Below are 21,751 nucleotides of genomic sequence, written 5' to 3' on the forward strand. Positions count from 1 at the left end.
GTGAGCTAGCATGGTTGAGACAGATCCTACTAGTTTTGCAGGTGTTGATCTGCAATAATCTATTTCAATCTAAATTTGATTTTATACATATCTTTGCAGTTCATAATTAACTATTTGTCCTTGTTTTGGCTGGGATAGAGTTAATTCTTTTTCTTAGCAGCTAGAATAGTGCTGTGTTTTGGATTCAGTATGGAATTTGGTATGAGAAGAATGCAGGTAATACACTGATGTTTTCAGCTGTTGCTATGAGATCTAGGACGCTCCAGCTCCGTCTCCTGCCCATGCGTATGTGTACAAGAAGCTGGGAGGGAGCACAGCCAGAGGACTGGACCCAAGTTAGCCACCGAAATATTCCATGTCCTGTAACACCGTGCTCAGTGTATAAAGGAGGGGCAGCCAGGAAGGAAGGGGCTTTCTCTCCCTTCTGGGATTGTGATTGCAGGATCTTGATATTTTGGGATTGCTATCTGGGAATGAGCTGGCTATCAGTCAGCAGGTGGTGAGTAATCGCACTGTACATTACCCATTTGTACTTTCTATTACTGTTATTGTTTTATTTTGTTACAATTATTAAGCCATTTTTACCTCAACCTGTGTGTTTCCCTTTACCCCTTCACTTTATTCCCCCATCCCCCAGGCAGGGGGAGGGTGAATGAGAGGCTGTGTGGTGTCTGGCTGCCAGTTGGGTGCAAACCATGACGTTGTTGCATATCAGCTTCTGGAGACCGAGACAACAGTCAAAGTATATAATACTTAACATTTTTAACATGTTACATATTGCCACATCGGGGCTTTGATGATGCTGTGATTCTGAAACATGTGAGGGAATGGAGAAAGGGGACCTAACTGGGAAAATAAACTACTATGATATCTGAGTGAGGTTTGCAAGTCAGGAATGAAGACACCTGCTCTGTCATGGTTTTGAATGCTTTTTTAAAAAAAAAATTGTATTAATATCTTCCTGATCAGAAAGTACAATGGTCTTTTTGAACTAGATTTTCTAGGTTACTATTTTTGGCTGGATTTAGCATTTAAAAAAATTCTCAGAATATTTTTTCAGACTCTTTTAAACTTTCCATATATACTCGATGTAGTATATGACTCTTAAAAAAATCAGAAATTCTTTTTTTTTCTTGTAGACATCCCTGTAAAATGTACATTTTTATCTAAATTATGATTAATGCAGTAAATGTGTTTGGCTTTATAGTTCTACATTATTCATTTTTCAGAGCAAATGTATGTTTCATTTGCCACTTAATGTACAATTAACTGGTTTTAATTTGTTGACAGTGTGAGCTTCCAGTTCCAACACTGCAGAAGCAAATATCAGAACACCACCTGATTTCTAATAAGCCATGCAAATATTCTCAAGTATGAAGTTCACTCTGAGAGTATAGTGGGAAGGTAGTCATTGCTGCAGATTTAATTCAATAGTTGTTTTCTTGCTGTTAGGCTAAAGAATACCTACTCCAGATGAGTGAGCAAAACAAAATGCTGAAAGAAAACTTAGTATCTCGTCTCCGGTTTGAACCAGAGAGGACAGAGGTACTGCTTATGGTAAAAGGCAGGTATATTGTATGTGAATCAACTGACAGCAGTGAAAAAGACAACGGTGAACCGGTGAGAATGTGCATGATTTTAAATTAGACTATGTGTTAATATTTTAATTGCAGTTAATATCCTTCTAGCTATAGTTCCATTATACTAAAGGTTGACTTAGATTTTATGGATACATTTGTATATTGTCTTAAGCTAAAGTTAAATACAAAAGCATGGATGTTCCTGAATCCTTTCTAAATCTGGGTGACCAAAATCCCAAATTTAGATCTTTAAAAATGCTGGTCAGTTGCTGGTAATCCTGGAGTCAGGGTTAGCTCATGCACTCATACATTAAAACTGGTGCTGTTGTATGTGTGCTTCTGGACTGAGCATGCTGGGCAACAGTGGCGGTTGAAAAATATAGCATTGCCAAGCTGTTAGAGGTGTCTTAAGAGCGGTCAGACTTGCAGTAGAGTATAGGGACTTGTAGAGACTCTCTGGGAGTTTGCAACGGTGTGTTAAAGTAATTTTTACACAACTGATTTTGTTTGCCAGCACAGCTTTGGGCATATTGGGAAGTTTTGTAAAACTGAAAAAAGTGATGTTAAACTAATGTGTAGGCAGGCATCCTTCGTTTGGATAACCTTGGTATACATAGGATAATCCTAGATTTACAGTATTTCTGTGTACAGTATTTTGTTTGTTTGTTTGTTTTAAATCTGGCTTCTGCCTGGGAAAATGTAATACAAATACATGTTGATTACATATTTAGAGCCTGTGCAGTCATGGGAGTGAAAGTCTTCCTCCTAGGAACCTTGTAAGGAAAATTCCAGAGGCTGCCATTTATTGTGAGGCATTTTCCTGGAGGAAATATTTGATACTAAGTGATAATGATATGTGGGAATTTGGAAGAAGAGTGGTTTTGCTTGAAACCAAAGTACAATCCTGCCGTGGTTGGAGGGATCCTCTTAATTTGTTATAACCCACTACCCTCTGTCTCTCCGAAGCAGAGTACAGAGGAGATCCTCACATAACTTAATTGTTCCTATCAAATGTGCTACAGTATGGATTAGCCTTCATCATTTAAAATATCTTCTCATACCTGTAGCTTTCAAATATGAGGCAGAGATATTATATTCAGTTTTACATTATCTTAGTTTTTTTCTTATCCAGTGTAAACATTTTCTTTTCATCATATCAGGGAGCAAAATTCTATTTTATGATGCTAGCTTGAATAACCAAAATCAAACCTCTACATTTTATATATGTCAATCCCCTACTTCTTGTATAAATTCATGTAAATTAATCTAATTTACATGATTAATGGAAGTGTTTTCATTTAGTTAATGTTTGTTTCAAGTGTCCTGAAAAACAATGGCTACTTGTTCTAAACTTAGAATTTCCTTTTCTGAAGGTTTGTAACTATTAGGCTTAGGCTGATGGAAACAGGAGAAAGCAATTTTATGCTCCATATGAAAATAATAGACATTAATTTTAGTGCTCTGAGCACCATTATTTTTAAGTCATTTATCAAGATTCTTTTTATAAGTAAATTTTTGTGCCTGTAAAATGCTGTATGTCTTGTCAGAAAAATTCTATAATGAAAGCCAAGTTAAGCTATCAGTTGGTTTGAAAATGTTTTCCATGCCTGTTGAATAAACGTCGTCTTTGATTTTTTTTAGTTTATAATATATGATCATTCACTCAATAGTTACTACAATTTATGTATTTCTCTGCCCTTTCTTCCCAGTCATCCTCAGGAGAGAAGAAATACCCTATTCTTCACACAGCAGTTTACAGACCAAACACAGAAAGGAAACACAAAGCAGCAATAAAAGTGGAAGGCATCTATTTTGGAAAAGTGTATGTCAAATTATATTTCTTTATGATAACTTTTTCTTCTCTGCTACTTAAAATTTGAAACAGCAATGGATGTATTCTACTGAATTATTTGACTACTTCCCTGCAAATCCTGTAAAGCTTGGACCGATGCTCCAGCATAAATTTTATCATTTTCACCCATTGCAATAGAGCCTGATCCAGTTTATGTCACTAAAAATCTGGAGAAGTGCTAGCGAAGTCATTGCAACCAGAATACAGTCTAGTCAATGGGGAATTATATACTATATGAACCTGTGCAAATGTATTCCTATGTACTGTCTGGCTTTCACCTCTATAAAAGAAGACAAGCATTAGTGATTTTCAGATTTAATGATAGAATATGATGACTGTGTTGATTTAAGTGTTTAATGTTTGTTGTCCTGAAGTGAAACTGAAGGACTGTTCATATTGCTCACAAATACTGTATCAAAAAACCTTTGAAGTGGCATGACAAGGTGAAAGGATGATGTATGAATTACATTTGCCATGTGATAAGATGCAAGCAAATGTGAACATTTGCCAAGAACTGAAGGTTCAGAAAAATTGCTGTAGTGGGATCAGTGAAGTCCAGAATTCTGTCTCTGACATTAGCAGAGTAGAGCCTATTTGGGGTGACCATGCAAGCCTCACTGACTGCCTTCTGCAGTCCATTTCCCTTGTAGTCCCTTAGCATCCATAATTATTGCTTTATGAATGCTTGGGGCTGTAGCATTTCCATGTATCTGTTTATGAACCTGTTGACCATGAACTTGACTTCTCCCTTTTTAAACATCCTCAAACTGTCATCCTCCATGGATACCTGTGACAGGAAGCTTTAGAAGGTCGTAATCCTCAGTCTCCTGGCACAGTCCATCTTTTGGTTTGCTTTCTCTTTCATACAGGTGATGAGGAAGGAAAGAATTTTTCGGAGACTGAAGAGACAAGAATACCTTCCTCCAGACATACCTCTATTCCTGAATTTTGTAGATTGGATTAAAACCCCTCCTGGAGCATTTTCACCTAAATTCCTTTTTTTTAGGGGGGGAGAGAAAAAAAAAAAAAAAAAAAAAAAATGGATTTTGAAGTAATTGATCTCTTGCATCTAAACTCAGATGTAGACATCTGAAGGATGTGAACTCAGTTTGTGAAAAATGAGTTTTTGTGTAATGGAACCTAAATTTTCATCATTCCTGAACCAGTCAGAATGGTCTCCATCCTAAATATTGGAAAGTATCTGAACAGTAAGGATCTGCATTCTGGCTTGTACCACCAGCCACAATACGTGCTGCTAATTGTCTAGTTTAATTAGTAAGTGATGTGAGAGAAAGCTGAGGGGAGGAATTCAAGCATGGAAATTGAAGATGAAAGTATTTCTGGGGAGTGATTAGGCAGTATTAAAGCACAGATTAGGAAACTGCCAGTCTTCATTAGTCTCAGTGCTCACAGTACAACTTACTTTGTCTATTTTGAACAGATAAAACTTTTGGCTTTGTAAATTTGTCTTCAGGAAAGCACATAGGTGCTGCTACTAGTATATCAGGGACTGCTAACAGATTTCTGTCTCATCCTTCATATACTGTGTTTGACTTTGCCAGCAGTTTATCGTTCTTCAGTCAACAGAGGAACCTTATTTGGGGTTTCCTTTTGCTACCCAAGGTTTCACTTTTTTGCTCTCACACCTCTTTTCACAAGGCACAACTCCTCTTACCACAGAACTGTCTTCACTGGCTGTACCATCCAGTTCAGTACAGTTTAGTTCTCCGCTCCTTTTTTAGATTTTTCTCACAAGTTTCTTTAAGAAATATTCTCTGCTGTAACTGTGAGACTGTGAAGAAAGGATTCTGTAACAGTTAGCTCCTAGTCCCAAAAATAAAGGATGCCCCCGTATCTTTGAATTAAGGAAGAGCCAGTCTCCATTCATAGAGTCAAGTATTAAGATAATTGCTAACCACCATAATCCTCCTTTGCAGCCAGGGATCTGGTTTGCACCTCTGACATTTGGGAATAAATTTTCACATTTGCTTGCATCTTATCACATGGCAAATGTAATTCATAGTGAATGAGGGCCATTACTGAAGATGATTCTACTGTGTCCTAGCTAGAGATCAGTTTAAAAAAGGAAAAAGTGTTTCTTCCTAACAGTTTAGCAGAGGACAGCTGCATAATCTTGACCCAGGGAACAGTAAAGATGCAAAAATCAAACTTTATTCTAGCACAAATAATGGAATTTATAAGACCATGTCAGAGTTTGGCCAAATTAGACTTCCTCCGAGAATTACTGATCTGAGTGGACATTGGTATCTCTCAATGTGACAGTCTGATGAGGGAGATAAGAACTTACCTGTCTATTCTGAGCCATGTTGTCTCCTGCATCTGCGTATTGTTGCATGACAGGTGTGCCTCAGATATGTGCAAGGGAGTGACTGTGGTCTCCTCCAGATAAGCAGTAAAATATTGATACCTAGATAACCACTGTATATGATTATCTAGATAGTAGATAATCATTGATCTGTTAGCAGGTCCCCTCTCACTTTCTCTCATCTTTCCGGAAAGTGGCTACTGCTCTGTTCCTTCTGATTAGTCCCTGAGCTACCACATGCACATTCATGCACTTCTTTGAGGTTCAAGATCTCTAGAAGAGCCACACTGAGAATGCTAACTATATCTAGTCAAGATTGCTGTTATGTCAGGCAAAGCTGCTCTTTCTCTCAAAGACCTGAAATCAGTCTTCAAAGGAACAGGCTGCTGTCAAAGTGCTGCCCACAGCTAAGTGTGCAAGCACCGGAAGAAAGAAATTAGAGTGAACAAGTACCAGGACAAGAAAGAAGTTATGGGACAGAGCAACGTCTTTGAGATGTATTTTTGGCGACTCTGTCCTTCCTTTTAGTAGTTTGCATTATGGAATTCTGTTCTGGAAGAGAAACTTCAAGACTTGTGTATTGATCTTTCATGCTCTTGTGGGAAGTGTGTATGTAGTGTGTGGCTGCTGATAAAGCAAAAATTTCTGGCACTTGAGTTTTAAAAAATGTCAGGTGCTCTGTGTGATTCTTTGATGCCATTGACACTTTGAAATAATTTAGATTATGAATTAGCCTTTTCAGTCTGGATTATATAGCCTGAATTTTTTACAACGTATCCATAACAGCGTTGGGGGAACAGTTAGTTGAAGCATAGTTATCTTAATTCATTTCCCCACCACTGTTCCTGTAGTTTATTTCTGATTGTTTCTGAAGATGTAATTGACTAAATGAGAGCAAGTTCTGATTAAAGTCATTACTTCCTTTGTGGGTTTTTTGTTTGTTTGGGGTGTGTTTTTTTTGTTTTGTTTTGGGTTTTTTTTGTTCTGACAAGTGAATGTAGTTGAAACTTCACAGATTAAAAATATATCTAAACTGTGCATGCTTTATTGCATGCAGAGGCTATCATCCACAAGAAGCTGCTGTAGTTGACTCTCCTGTGTCCTTTTTTTTTTTTTTTTTTTTTTTTTTTTTTGTATTTTAACTGCTGATAGTTATTTTTCTTATGTTGGCATAAAGGCAGGCTAATGTAGGGCATATACTTTCCAGAGCTCTCTAGCTTAACCTTGAATTACTTTTTCATGTGTATTAAACTTATGTAAGAGATTTTGATATTGATTTACAAATCTAAGAATGAACTTGAAAAAAACCCCACTGTAATGCAAAACCTGTATTACAGGATTCTTATTTTTATGCTTTCTCTAGGAAATAATTTAATTTACAAAATACAATTTTATATCTTCTTTCTGCTTTCATAGTAGATGCCATGCTGTTGGAATTACTAAGGATGAGAACAAATTATAGCATTGATTTACTGAAGTATTATTTTCTTGGTTGTATTTCCCAGAGCTTAAGCTTAGTTTAACATCGAAGCTCTTTTAACTTCAAGACAAATGAAAATAATGGGCAGGTTTTATGTAATATTGCTTCTAATACCTATAGTGTAAGAGAACAAGAGGTATGGATGTAATTTTATTTAGATTTCTTTCCCCACCCTCACTGTATGTTTTATTCATCATGAGTAAAGCTCTAATTCTGTGCTGTAGGACAGCTGTATCTTAATCATAAATTAAAACCATTATACAAGTCCCATTTTAGTTGGTTGTTCAATTTTGCCTGTATGACTGCATCTTTAGGTTTTTTTCCTAAAAGTGTATATTGTTTGATTTTAGACTCTCAAGGATACATAAAGAGGAAAGAGAAGAATCTGTATGTCAGCCTACCAGCATGTCAGAGCACGAGGCAATGAAGTTAAAAAGGAGCATAATAAAACCGGCATCCCTCATGTCAAAGAATGAGATTTTGAAAAAGACACTTCCTGCAACTTCTGCTTACAAAGATGTTCAGTCTGGTTTTGGCACACCAGCTTCATCTTCTGTACATGGTAAAGTACCTAAAATGACAGAAAGTGGGGTAATAGAAGACATTACTTTCTTCCCTCGTCGTTGTAACAATTATTTTTGAAACAGTCGTACATATACAGTGTCTTCCAGTGCATTTCTGACAGAGTACTGTAAGTCACAAGCATTCCAGTTCTAACTTCAAGCATGGTCTGATAGCTCATTTTCTGTTTTTCTGCCAAAAATAACAGACTTACCGGGCTTCTAATATTTTCTGATGTTTCTAATATTTTCTGATATTTCTGATGTTTCTAATATTTTCAATGTTACAGTGGGCAGCCCTACATGAACATACACCCTGTCCTTCTCTCTAAAGCCCTTGCTTGGGAGGGAATGCTCTTCTTTCTCTGGGCATTGCAGGGGATGCAACAAGCACTTTCTTTGTAGGTGGTGAATACATAAAGAGATTCCTGCAAAGCTTCACATCTTTTAAAAAACAAAAAGGGAAAATGAAATAGTGTAGATGTAACACTGACTTTAACTCAGTATACCAACTGCAAAGTGCATGAGAGTGCATTTATTCTGGTTTTCAAAAAGTTACAGTTACAACTACTTCTTTTCTGTGTAGATTTACCTGTTCAAAGTTTCTTTCAATAGGAAGGCTGTGTAATGGGTCTTGAATATGTTTTTTCCAGCAGATGTTAATGAAAACTAAATATATGATTGTCTTTCCTATTGTTCTCCAGTCAGCTTGAGGGTTTTTTTGAAGTGTGAAGTGAGATCATCTCTCTAAAGTACAGAATCATAATTCACTGAGGTTGTATGTATGGGGAGATACATACAACTTCCCACATCACAAAGACTTGGTGGCCTTATGATCACAATTCTTGCTCTTTGAAAGTCATTGCAGGTTTCAAACTGACATCAACATGTCAAAATTCAAGCAAGTCTGCAAGCTGAAGCTCATTTACATCAATAATATTTAGACTAGACTTTGAATGAAACTTACAGAAGACATTTTTGAATCATTTGTGCCCTTGAAGTCTTCAGCACATTAAAAATGAAAATTAAGAAACTGTGCCTTGTTAAACAAGGCATTGAAGTGTAGGGTTGTACTGAGTCTGCTTGGGATCAAGTTAACTTTCTTTGAAGTAGTCCATATGCAGCTGTGCTTTATATGTTGTGGCTAGAACAGCGATGATAAGGCATCAATGTTTTGGCTATTGCTGAGCAGGCTGCTTTCCTAGGATCCAGGCTTTCTCTCTTTCAGAATGGATGATAAGGTTTTCCAGTAATAAACAGAATCAAACAAACAGAAAAAGTCAACGTTATCCCCTTTACCTCATGGGATAGACAGGAAACAAATATTACGTTTCTTATCCAAACATACTGAAGTAACTGATGTCAACTGATGATCTGAATGCAAGTTTTAATGTATTGCTAACAAAAAGAAACATCACCTCTCTGTGTGTACGTCTATATACAAATATTAAAACCATCAGAATGCATTTGTGGAAGTAGACGTTGCAGAAATGTAAACTTGTAGGAATGTTAAAATTAGAAAATAATTGTGCATAACGATCTGCTTTAAATGACTAATATTTTCCTTTTCAATGTGTCGGTTGCAGATAATATTCAAAAGACTGAAATGCAAACAGCTGTTTTGGAACCAAGTCGCCATGAGAAAACTTGTGAGCAACTAAAAGTTCAAAGATCTTCCAAAAAACTTTCAAGAAACAAAGTTCGGTCTTATGATAGAACAGGTACGTAAATTGTAGCATTGGAAGTAATGGAGAATATACTCAACTGCTACTGTCTTTCCTCATCCTCTCCTGCCTTTAGAGTAAGAGTACACGTGTAGGGAAGAGCTGATACAGTTGTAAATGAGAGAGCGCTGTCATTTTAAACTTTATTTCAAAGAGGAACAACTTTACCCTCTGTATTCACCTTCTAATGTTTTTTTTTTTATACCCGATCTCAGAGCAGAATTTCAGACAGCATTCAAACTTTTAATGTTGTTTATATTTTAGAGTCAGCAAGTTTTCTTTTAATCATAAGACTTGTAAAGAGTAGTCATGTTTTCCCACTTCCAGGATTAGTGTTGGGAAAAATAGATTTTGGTCATTATTTCTCCATTAAAAATACCTACCGCTGAGTCTAAAAATGTGGAAAGAGTGATACCACAACTGGATTTCTTTTTTTTTTTTTTCTTTTATGCAAAATTTTTGTCTATGTACATTTTAATATGGATGAAAAAACATAGGAAAAAATATTTTTTATGCTTTTCAGGACTTTGCAAATTGTTTTCCATAATGTTGCAAGGTCTTTTGTTCAGCTAGAGTGTTCTCCTATGCAGGACTAGATTGATCTGATTAGTGGAGTACTATGTTTCCATGTAAAAATTAATTTCTTTTTAATATTAGAAAGAAATGTATTATTGTTATTCTTTTATTTTCACCATTCTTCTTGCTGAGATTTTGCTCTTCAAGTGCCCTTCCTTATTCTTCCAGGCTTTTTAGCATTTGAGAAGGTCTTTGGGCAGTAAGTCATGTTTTTTCTACTGAGTACTTTGAATTTTGCTGTGTAAATTACACAAAATCACTGTAAAATCACTGGAAATTGAAATTACTTTGAACTCAATTGAACCACTGTCCCACAACTGCAGTAAAACAAATTTGGAATATCTGATGGCTTGGGGTTTTTTTTTGAGGAAGATTTTCTGACACATATTTTTAATGTCTTACGACTCAGTCTGAATAACATTAGACTAATCCTCCACACCTGTTAAGGCTTATGCAATGAAACTAAAGAATGAATGGCTGTTGTGTAGTAAATTTAAAGCTTTTATGTTTAAGGGGAAAAAACAACCCAAAACACTTTTTTTTCTTTTCTTGATGTACCAGAACCAATTGATGATGATGTTATAGTACATATTTTGAGGCTTCGAGGCAAACTTGGATGGCAAACAGAGCTACCATCATGTGAACGGTTAGCTAGAGAGGCTGATGTGGCCAGATTTCAGAAGTTCACACTTACGGTGAATTTTACTTTCCCTTCTCCACATCCTGTGCAATTACACATTCTAGAAATGATGTTGGTTATAAATCTAAAATACTTATTTCCCAAAAGTTTTTACCTCTAAAAATGGGTAGATCTGTTTTTAGAATCAAGAAAATGTTTAATGTTTAAAGAGAATAAACTCTTAGAATTCTAATTAGCAGGCTTGAATTACACTTTGCAATGGTCAGAGCCATAGTAGTGTTCTGTGAGGAGATCGTACCTAGGATTATTCTGGGAGGAGAGTAGTGGTACCTAGAATTATTTTTTCCATCTCTTCGTGCATAGCAATCACTTAAACTCAGTACTTAGCTAGTGTTCCCCATAGTTGAGCTGTTCTAGCACCAAGCTGAATGGTGATGATGTCCGTCCTGATCAGACATGCCAAGCATGAGGCCAGTATTTGTTGTGAGTGGTACTGGGCAGTGTGCTCTTAATGTAGCCAGATTGGATGCTGCCTGTATTCTTGTACTAGTTTGGTGCATTCAATGACAGACAGACACATATCTGGTTTAATTATAAGTTTGCATACATACTTTTTAATGAAGAAAAACAAAAAAAGTCAATACAGCAAAAGTAATCAGTTTGGGTTTTTTTCAATGTGCAATGTGAAACATTTTGAATGCACAATAAAAATAAAACCTATCTTATATTTTGTCCCTTGGGAGTTTTGATTTCAGATCTGGCTGCAAAATTTTTAAGAAGCATTACAACTGTCCACAAAACTAAAAATCCTTCCAGCTATAATGACATATTTTCAAAACAACTAGGTATCACTGGTATTTACAATCTTTAACTGTATAGGTGTTTGCTATGAAAGAGCTTTTCTTTCTTTTTTTTTTTTTTTTAATCTTAGCAGTGTTTACCACTTTTTATAGATGGAGAAACTTAACTACTAAAAAGTTTGTTCAGATTTGAATAAAAAAGTTAAAACATTAATAGGGTTATATGAAACTGTTTTCTCAACAAGAAATAGTAATATTTAACTAGCTGTTGCTGGAACTGAAAATTAATTATTTTGAGCAGAAATAATAGAAAAATGTGATTATAGTAGAATAACTTTCTAGTCCATTCAGTGTTGCTACTAAGTACCTTATCAGAACTTTTGGGTACTTTTTTACTTTTCTTCTCATAGTAAAATATATAGATATATCATTTGTAATGATGAAAAATAAATTACATATATACATGTAAATAATTTCCTCTTTTGACAGAAGCCTTTACCTCTCAAAGATAGTGGGGAATACATATATTGTCTTGCACGAAACAGGAACAACTTTAAAGTTCCCTACAACCCATACGATTTAGAGGTTGTCTCTACAAATACAGCTATGCAGAACAACGAATATTGGACCATTACAGCTTCGTTTGTGTCTAAGGTAGTATGTTGTGCAACACACAGAATAACGTGAACCCAGAGCTTTCCACAGAAAGAACATTTTGGTTTTCAATTATTGTCACGTATTCCCATTGCAATTACGTTGCTGTCTTTGTTTAAGAGCTTACTGGTCCCTCCTAAAGGCAAGTCACCTGTTGGCTTTGAGCTGAACATAGTTCATCCTTTTGCTCAGGCACGTGTTTAGATCTTGAACTGTGGTATAGCTCAAGACTAGGTGTATCAGAAGATGGGTAACTTAAAACTTAGCATCCAGTAACCCACCAACCATCATTTCTAGGTGTAGTAATGCAGACCATCCTGTGAGTTCCCATCTCAGACAAGGGCATACCCTCTGCTGATAGTTGTGCGTGGCAGTTGGTAACGTTCACGCCTTAATTTGCTTTTTCTATTCTTTTACTCTTTGCATTGTAAATGGGTAAGCCCTTAGCGACTTATTAGTCTTGTTTAGTCGTGACAGCATTTTCTTTTTAAAAAATAAAAGACCAAAGTTTATTCTCTGTCTCAGAATGACATCTCACAACGGGTTTAAGCCCATGTAAGGCTGCTGAGAGACTGGCTTTAAGCCACCGTCTCCATTGCATTGGCACTGGTGATTTCATGGCCAGTATGTTGGATCATCTCACTAATTTAGCATAAAATGAATGAAAATACCTTATAGGTTTATTTATCTTGTTAGGTGAATTTTCAGTCACGTTAGAGAGCTAACCCATCTCACCAGGAGCACAGAGTACTGTGTACAGATAGTCCTGAAAGAAGCACTAAAAATCATACCTTTTAAGAATATGAGCACCACATTTCTTGATGTTTCATCAGTTCTTAAATGTCTTTGAACACAACTCAACTTTGAAACCCTTTTTCTCTTCAGCATCAGTAAATTTTAGAACTAGTATGACACTAAACTTGCATGGAAGAAGTGATAATTGCGTAATTTACATAATTGGATTGTTGCTGGATGCTAAAGTTAAACTTTTTTGTTGTATGTATGAGATACATGATTTGAATGTCAGAAAATTACAGACATGGCTTAGAAACTGATGCAATTACTGTTGTTAAAATGAGGAAAATGTATTTTCTATCAGTGGAGTTACTAAGCTTTTATAAAATCAAATTGGAATAAAAGAACCTGACAGTAGAAAAGGCTGTGACTTTGTTCCTTTGCCTTCAGAATGCTTGGTGTAGCACAGAAATTTGAAGTACAATCTTGATTTAAATACAAAGTGATTTGTTCCAAAACATCTGTAATAAAAGATCTACTACTTGCTTTAGCTAAACCACAGAATGATTCACTCAAAACAATTAATTAATGCCTAGCAGCTGATCTTCTATCTCTTATACTCCTATGAAAGATACTGAAGATTTCTACTAAAGTACATATGCCCACTGCCGCTTTACTGTATCCTTGCCAGTCAGATTCCAGTCCATGATTTGAAAGGGAATTATGCTAATTAATAATTCGTACTTTTTATATAATTTCACACAGGTTTGAACATTCTCTTTGGAGAATGAAAATCTATTTGCTTACCCTGTTGTTGATTTGGTTCGAAGATGCTCTTTGTCTACTTGAAAGATATGGCAGAGGTTCAAGAAAAGGCTTTTTGGAGTTTGCTGCCAGAATGTGTTATGGTGACCACCCTCTGGGTGGGTGTATCTGCTCACATTATATTGAAAATCTTTCTACAGGTCTAGGTCTCTTTTCTTCTTATTCAGTGTTGTATCACATAGTGATGAGAAGAAATTGATATTCCATAGTTTTACTTGATAACAATAAATAAGTACATTCAAATTTTTCCTTCTTACATACTTTCTGTGAGATAAACATTTTTGTACAAGAAAGGTATTCAGTAAGCCTAAATAAGTAGATTTTTAAATGTACTGAGGGGCTTTCCTAACGAGGGACAAACACAGACTGAATACTTCCCTGAATAGTGTATATGTGCCATAATTTTGAATGACAGAAGCATCCTAATATTTGAAATGACAAAAACGTGTAACTGTGAGCTTGTTCAAAATTAAACAAAAACTGCATAGGTAAACATGATAAAACATGATCAGTGTTGCCACTGCTGAGGTCATCGGTATTTATGCTTTTTTGTCTTTGATAATGAAGATTCAGTAACGCTTGTCAAATTCTTTTTCAAAAGGAGTTGTATATTTTTTCTTAATATTTTCCCTAGTTCTCTGCAGTCCATGGAGAAATAGAAATAACACCAGTGCCACAATGGCTGCATGAAAGACACCTGTATTCGAGGTTACTTAATCTGAATTTATTTTCCAATTTCCGGTAAGGAAATGAAAAAAAAAAATAATTGACATTAACCAATTGCAGTAATAATTTTTGATATCTTTGTGTGATAAAATGCCAACTTAATACTGTGTTAATTCCTGCATAGGCATTTTTAAGAATGACAACATCTAAAGACTACTCAAGATCTTTTTGGTTCTTATGTCTAAATCATTAATGGAACCAAAACATCTTGTTTATGTTTCATCTTTGATTATTTTTTGTTTCATCTTGTTTATTTATTTGGCCTTAGAAGAAATAAGAATATCTCTAGTAATATCTTCCTATGCACTAATTTTTAGGAGGCAAGTTAATTCATCCATTTGTTCTCTTCCACATTACATAAACTGTATGAAACAGCTAATAATATTCACCTTATATAGAATGCATTCAAGCAAGTTATGTGTAAAATAGAAGAAAATATTTAGTGGCTGGCTGTTTTAGAAACATCAGTAAAAATATTATAGCTGAATTTTAACCTCTTGCTTAGACTAATATTAAACATCCACCTCCTACACATTTGTCTCTATATTTTCCTTTTATTACTTTTTTAGGGGGAGATACTTGTTTCTGGTTTATTTTTTTAATTTCATGTGAAGAATATTGCTGGAAGTGATTCAGTTTTGGGACTCGACCATGTGTCTCATGTTGGATTTGTGCATCAAAGTTTTTTTGTGCCTGCACCAGTCCTCACCACAATGATGGCATCACAAATTTCACACATTTTCAAAAATGCATTTTATGTTTGCCAGTGCCACATTCCACATATAAACATTAACCACAGTAATCATGATTTTACTTTATCGCTCCACAAAATTCTGATAATGTTTGTTGTTACTGAATATGTGTGTATATATGTCAATCAGAGAATTAAAGATTGCTGTGATGGGAATGTTTAGAGGACAAATAAGCCAATTTTAAACTTTTAAACAAAATTTTACTCAACTGACATTCTTTAACTATTCACTTTATTCTAATGCTTAGTTCATATCCTTTATCAGTCATTATGACTCCATAGTCAGTTAATCCCTCACAGTCTCTACCTGTGAGCATGCAGTACCACAGTGCTGATGTGGTGTGTTTAGCCCATTCTTGATTGCCTTACTCACTGAGGTTGAGGTGGCAAGACTCAAAACCTGTCTGCCAGGGGAAGCTGAAAGGATAATGAACATGTTGCATCTCTTCTCCCAGCCCAACCGCATTGGGCATCCTACACATTTATACATGTATTGTGTTTATATTGTTTCTAGACAATTGGCCTCTGCCTCTGGGCTGGGTGCTGCAAAAGCTTAATGAACACTTTCCCAGCCGAAAAAGGTTCATTATCCTGTAGCTTTGCTGTTTGGTTGTTTTGGGGTTTGTTTATTTGTTGGTTTCTTTGTTGATTTTCCCTAGCTGGCTGCTGTTTCTTTTCTTAAAGTAAACATAGTATTTGCCCAGCTTTGGAAGTTCTATTTTATCACTGCCCAGTAACTGAGTTACGGGTTTAGGGACCCTTTCTTTTCAACTTGTGGTCATATTTTCGAGGCCTTTACTGTTATCCTGTGCTTAACCTACATCTCAACAAGAAATGTCTGGTGCTAAGGTCCAGTTTACACAGGAAGTTTGGAGAACAAGTTGGTAACAAGCCTAACCGACCAGGACTGGGACTTGGTATGGTTAACATAAGGCACAGTTAGCTTAAAGCTTCTGGTTTATTATTGGCAGTGGCAATACTGTTTTTACTGGACAAAAAAATGCTTATGCAATTATGATACATCAAGGATGCTCACGTTTGGGTTTAAAACAAGCTAATGTTAGTGTTTGCTTAGTGTACTTTTTCTTTTGTGGGTACGACAGGCCTCTGCTTTAGCTATACTTTTCCTACATCTGTCAAGACAGATGAAGAGGTGTGGAGGCAATGTTTGGTAGCAGATTTAGAAAGTGGGAATTGGCTAAATAGATCTGCATCTGTTCCCAATAGCATAAGTGCTGTTAATGACCTGTTGCAACAGTAGGTATGACAGTCAGTAAAATTTACATGCATAAATAACTATTTCTATTGCTTCTAGAATGAAGAAATGCTTTCTAGTATGGAAAATCAATGTGAGAAGAAGCAAGAACAAGACCAAGTCAGTTTGACTATAGGTTTTTCATGGGAAAAGAATTCAAGAATACTTCATCTCCTTCTGTAAACGTTACCAATTTGCATCTTATTTTCCATAAATACTTTCTTCAATAAAGAACATTATTCAAATGCCAGATAACTTGTTGGTAACAGCATGGAAGATTTGCTCTAATAAAACTTTTATGGTGCCTTTATATTGCTGTTAAGGAGCCTGGAATTCTAATGTGAAGAAAGCTGAGCTTTAATTTTATGTTTGTCTAGTGCCAAGCACAGTGGGATTCTGCTTTATGACTAGGGATTTTTGCTATAAATGAGATGAAAATAATAATGAATATAGTTTTATATTGTAAAATGAGAGCGGTTGCACCAAATCCAGGCTGAATATGGGCTGAAAGAAAAGATGGAATTCAGTCTGTATGTTGAGGCAAGTAAATAAAATCCCATCACACTTCATCTCTTCTCATGTAAATAATATTTGTATTGTGTAGGTTTGATTATGAAAAAGACATTGTTAACTCTTCACAAGAAATTTTTTTCTCCCCTTTTATGGAAATGTATCCTACTGTTAAGATTACCAAGTTTTTAATAAGCCATTATGTGAGGAAGAGACTTCTTTCCAGGGTTTATATCAAATGATTAACTTTGTGCTAAGAGCACATGGATTAGATCTTTCACTTGTACCTAGAGGTAAGGAACTAACTGGGAAATGTTGATGGCCTTTTTGTTCCATTAGAACAGTGGAAAAGACATAAACTGTCAGGTAGTCCTTTGTCTGTCTAAATTTAAAATTACTGAAATAGGAAAGGTATTTGAATAAACAGGGTTTTTAACTGCATAAAATCTGAAAACTGTCATTTATGGAGTGTATAATTAAAAATAATATATGATGAGTCAGCTTCTGGAAAAAAAAATCATGTTTTCTCTTTGCTTGGCATTAGTCAGAGACACATTCATTAATTCATACATTAATGTTTAACAGCTACATATCGCTTTCCCTAAAAGCAGATTTTTTGTAGGTGGCAAGTTCATAAAAATTCAGTTGGGGCACTTTAAATGACCTGACTATAGAGTATTTTTAGTATGTTTTGTCAAAATCAGATTTGTCTTTTGAAAGGTTTCTATGCCATGAAATCATATGACCTTAAACTGTAACCCTTTTATAAACTAGAAAGTAGTTCTGATGCTCTCCACACTTCAGCATTTGAATAAATTTGTGGGGAAGTTGTTCCAGTAAACAGAGATGGTGAAAGAGAGCATAGTCCCTATAGAGTCCATAAATTTGTTCTATCTAGTTTGGGGGTTTGGTTTTATTCCTCGGTATTTTGCTGCTCACACAAAGTTTTTGGACCTTCATATAGGTAGGTTAGGGGAGGATACTTTTTCAAAAGGAAATTACAGAAGGACTTCTAATGCTATGTTGACTACACAGCCTGTTTATGCAACTGAATTTTTCTTAAAACGATTTTGATCTCTACGTGTTAAGAAAAGCAATTTAAAAGACATTTTGTTGAATTTGCTCAAATCTTTATATTTCTTATATGTCATGTTGAAGCAAAGCTCTTCAAAGTTTATTCATGCAATAAATAGATTGGATTATGCTATTCCGTGTTTTAAAATCATTACAGAGTACTTGAAACATGGATAGTGAAATGCAAACACATTTGAACAGCACATTGACTGCTTGCCGTATTTCTGTATTCTACACAAAGGTGTGCATGTTGTTTCATACAAATCACAAAAAAACAAAAGAAACCTGTTTTGATTTGGAGACCACATAACGGCTTTGTTATCAGAAATAAGAGGTTGTAATCTTAGCGTACTTATGTATATTTGTTCTGCCCATTACAGTGCTCCTTTTTGGTCTGTATTCCCCCACAGAACTTGAGCCTAAGATTTTGTTATCAGGAGCATCTGATGAAGAGAGACCCTCCCTCTGAATATCCCAGTGCTATCAGCCAAAGGCATAAAACTCAGTGCTGCTTATCAGCACCTTACAAGCCCTCCCTAGTACTTACAGTGACATATTTTAATGGTGTTATTATAAAGGAGTTGTCTCTTAAATAAAGGAATAGCTGGTATCACTTTAGTTGTCCTAAATTCTCAGATTTTTCTTTACTCATGGTTTCAGTCATTTACTCCATTGAACAACTGGTTATGTTAATGAAGATAAAACTGTCTAAGGTTTATATAAAATGTTTTCAAAGACTGGAGAGAGTTTAAAGGAATCTTACATAAAATAAAAAGAAAACAAATTGTAGAAAAGATGAAGCACTTAGCAGCTCTCTGGACTTGCTAGGGTAGAACATAAGTTTATGCCTTACAGAAAAAAATGCTGTATCTAGTTGTTCAAGGATTTGCACAAGTATTAGAAACTGGCCCTTCACTTTTTTTAAAAAAAATAAAAGCTTTAGACAACAAAGGAAATTAGGAATGTCAAAACCAAAGCAACACTGGTCTCCCAGCCTTCTCCCTTCATGCTCTTTAGATTAAAGGTCCATAAATCTTTTATAGCCTGACTGGCAGCTCAGCAAGGACCTCTTCAGCAGCTGATGATAAAAGCTGCCAGGGCATCATGTGGTATCTCAGTGCTCACTCGGCACTGACTGCCATTCTTGCAAATGTGGTGAGAGTGGTTTAAGTCTTGCTAATTCCACTGTTGATTACTGGAGTGCCATTATTCATAGTAACTGCTCCAGTACTTCCCTATGACAGTCCACAGTTTGTCACTGTTCCCCTATAGTACCACAATCAACCACATTCTGCTCGCTCAGAGGACTTAGTAGTGAGCATCAGCATTTTTTTCTTTTTTATGCTATCGGTACTAAGCTCTATTTTGCACATATCTAGAATTATTTGTAGCTTGGTACCCATTGCTGGTATTAATCCTTTTAGGGCATGAGAGAAACTCCCCAGCTTGTAAGAGCTATGTCAGTAATAAAAACTAGATCCTGACCATGTTTCCTTCCTTGCCAACCAAGAGGGACTGATTCAGAAGGAGTATAATTCATAAAAACAAACACAAGAAAGCTGTTTGATAGCAGTTTGCGTACTTGTAAGGCTACTGTAATAATGTCTGCTCTGGAGGCATGGGTTGTGGATAAAACCTTTAACCAATGGATATTACTCTCACTTCTGCTTAAGTTTAAGTAGATCATCAGTTAATGGGAACTTAACCAGACATAGCAAAGTTACTATGATAAACCCTGTCAGGGAAGGCAGCTGGTCTGCCGATAACCCAATTGGAGAAGAGTTTGACTTTGGTAAGATTCCAGTGTACCCTTGAGATAAGGAAGCTTTGCTTAAAGCAAATAACTTTCAAGGAGCTGCTGACTATATAGCTGGATGAAGCAAGCAGGGAGGAAACCGATAAAGGTTATCCAATGAGAATGTTAAAAACAACTTTTTGACCAATTATATTGCAGCACTCTGGCACCTGAAATATATAAAAATGCATGCTTTTGGTAATAATAAAGCTAGCCGCTTGTTCACCCATGTGAGTGTGTGTGTGTCACTTTGTCTCTACAGCGACAAAACCCCTTTCTTCAGAAAGAGAAGCCAGCTGCTTTCAGATTTCAGAAAGATCTTGTCAAATAGAGCAAACTCCTACAAGTAAAAATAAAACCTCAAATAATAAAATTAGTTCTTTAGTAAGAAAAACTGCTAATAAGAAAAAGCAGTACAAAAAAGAAATACCAAATTATTTCCTTCCAGACAAGATATGATTTTATCAATTGGGATTCTTCTAAGTTTTCACTTTAAAATTTCCATAATATTTACAGGTGAAATTAAGATTTGTTATCACAGCAAAGGTTAACTTCTGTTAAAAATAGTACTGTAGGAACCCCTGCATGCAAAAACCAAAATCTTCTGTCATTTCAGTCAATGACGTTGTTCAGGCCTTTCTGACACCATTTTTTCCTGGAATGTCAGCGAGGATGAAAATAGCCAAAGTTCCTCCGTTTTAAAAGAGTGTTGTGTACTTTTAAATAAGTAGAGTTTAAGACCTCCAAGTATTTCTACATAGTCTAAAATAAAAATAACACAAGCTGTAGCTTTACTAGAGGCAGTTCTTTTACACCTCTAACAAGAACCAGATCAAGGAAGAAATGGAAGTTTTTTGCAAGGTTTTTTTTCCTTCTCTATTTACAGCTCCCTTATACCACCAGTGTCCTAACAACTTCAGGGCAGCTAATTTAGTCATTCCAATTGGCAAATGCTATGGGTTTTTCTGTGTCACTTCATTTTTAGGTACAACATTTCAGGAACATCAACAGTTATTAAAAGGACAGTCATTCAGTTGCTCTGCTTCCTCCACTTTCACCTTCCTTCATGGTTCTTAGTTAGGACTTTGTCTCAAGACTAGAGGTCTTGGTTATTTTGAATTTTGAAATTGGGATTTTTGTTTTGGGATGGGGTTTTTTGATGTTGGATGTTAGATATGTGCTATCCCTAGTATACATGACATTCTGGAGAGCTTTTTCTTTACTCATTTCCTCCTACAGTGCAGTATTTAAATTAATTAGAAACCTTTATGTAAACACACTGGTTATGTGATATAGATATGTGCAACCCATGTCAACCACACTTACTTTATGGTGAAAGAACTGAGAAGTGAAGGAAGAAGAACCTGCTTTTTACACTGTTTGCTGAAGGTTCAGGGACATTCACAGTACAACCACTATCCTGAAGGATGCTCCAGACCAAAATGTTAATTTTATATACAGAAGATGCACAAAAATAGAGTAGGAAACTATGTAAGAGAAAAGTTACTTACTGTACAGTAGCTGGAATTCCTTGAGAAAATTCCCCAAGAGGAAAGGCTGAAGTTTTTGCTGTGTGAACCTTCTCCATCTGGTTTGAGTAGCTCTACAGGAACCTCTGCTGTAAATCTTTACTATGAAGGTTGCAATGGAGGGTTGAAAACAGCAGCTAAAACCATGATGAGATTGGAAACTACTTGTAGGAATAGACCTATGCTACCGTAACAACACATGTGTCACAGGATTACGAAGTGCAGTTTAAGTGTCAGTGGTACTTTAACTGTAGAAGAATAATCTCAGAAAGTCTTTATTTAAGCCCCAGAAGTGTGTGCACTGCTATATAAAATGAAGCAATATCTGTCCTGAAAAGTTAACATTATAATAACAAAAC

At 35.7% G+C, this 21,751-nt stretch overlaps 1 protein-coding gene across 1 annotated transcript; it reads left to right on the forward strand.

The window, feature by feature from the left end:
- The first annotated feature begins 9,399 nt into the window (after window positions 1-9,399).
- On the forward strand, window positions 9,400-17,035 carry DNAH14 (dynein axonemal heavy chain 14). The gene is made up of 5 exons (XM_026845978.1): window positions 9,400-9,519; window positions 10,660-10,793; window positions 12,028-12,192; window positions 14,387-14,493; window positions 16,545-17,035. Exons 1-5 carry the CDS (start codon window positions 9,405-9,407, stop codon window positions 16,612-16,614), a joined length of 591 nt encoding a protein of 196 aa, XP_026701779.1. The 5' UTR covers window positions 9,400-9,404; the 3' UTR covers window positions 16,615-17,035.
- The last annotated feature ends 4,716 nt before the right edge of the window (window positions 17,036-21,751 follow it).

Source organism: Athene cunicularia (genome assembly GCF_003259725.1).
Source record: "Athene cunicularia isolate RWA chromosome 3 unlocalized genomic scaffold, athCun1 chr3_part1, whole genome shotgun sequence".
In the NCBI taxonomy this organism is placed as follows: domain Eukaryota; kingdom Metazoa; phylum Chordata; class Aves; order Strigiformes; family Strigidae; genus Athene; species Athene cunicularia.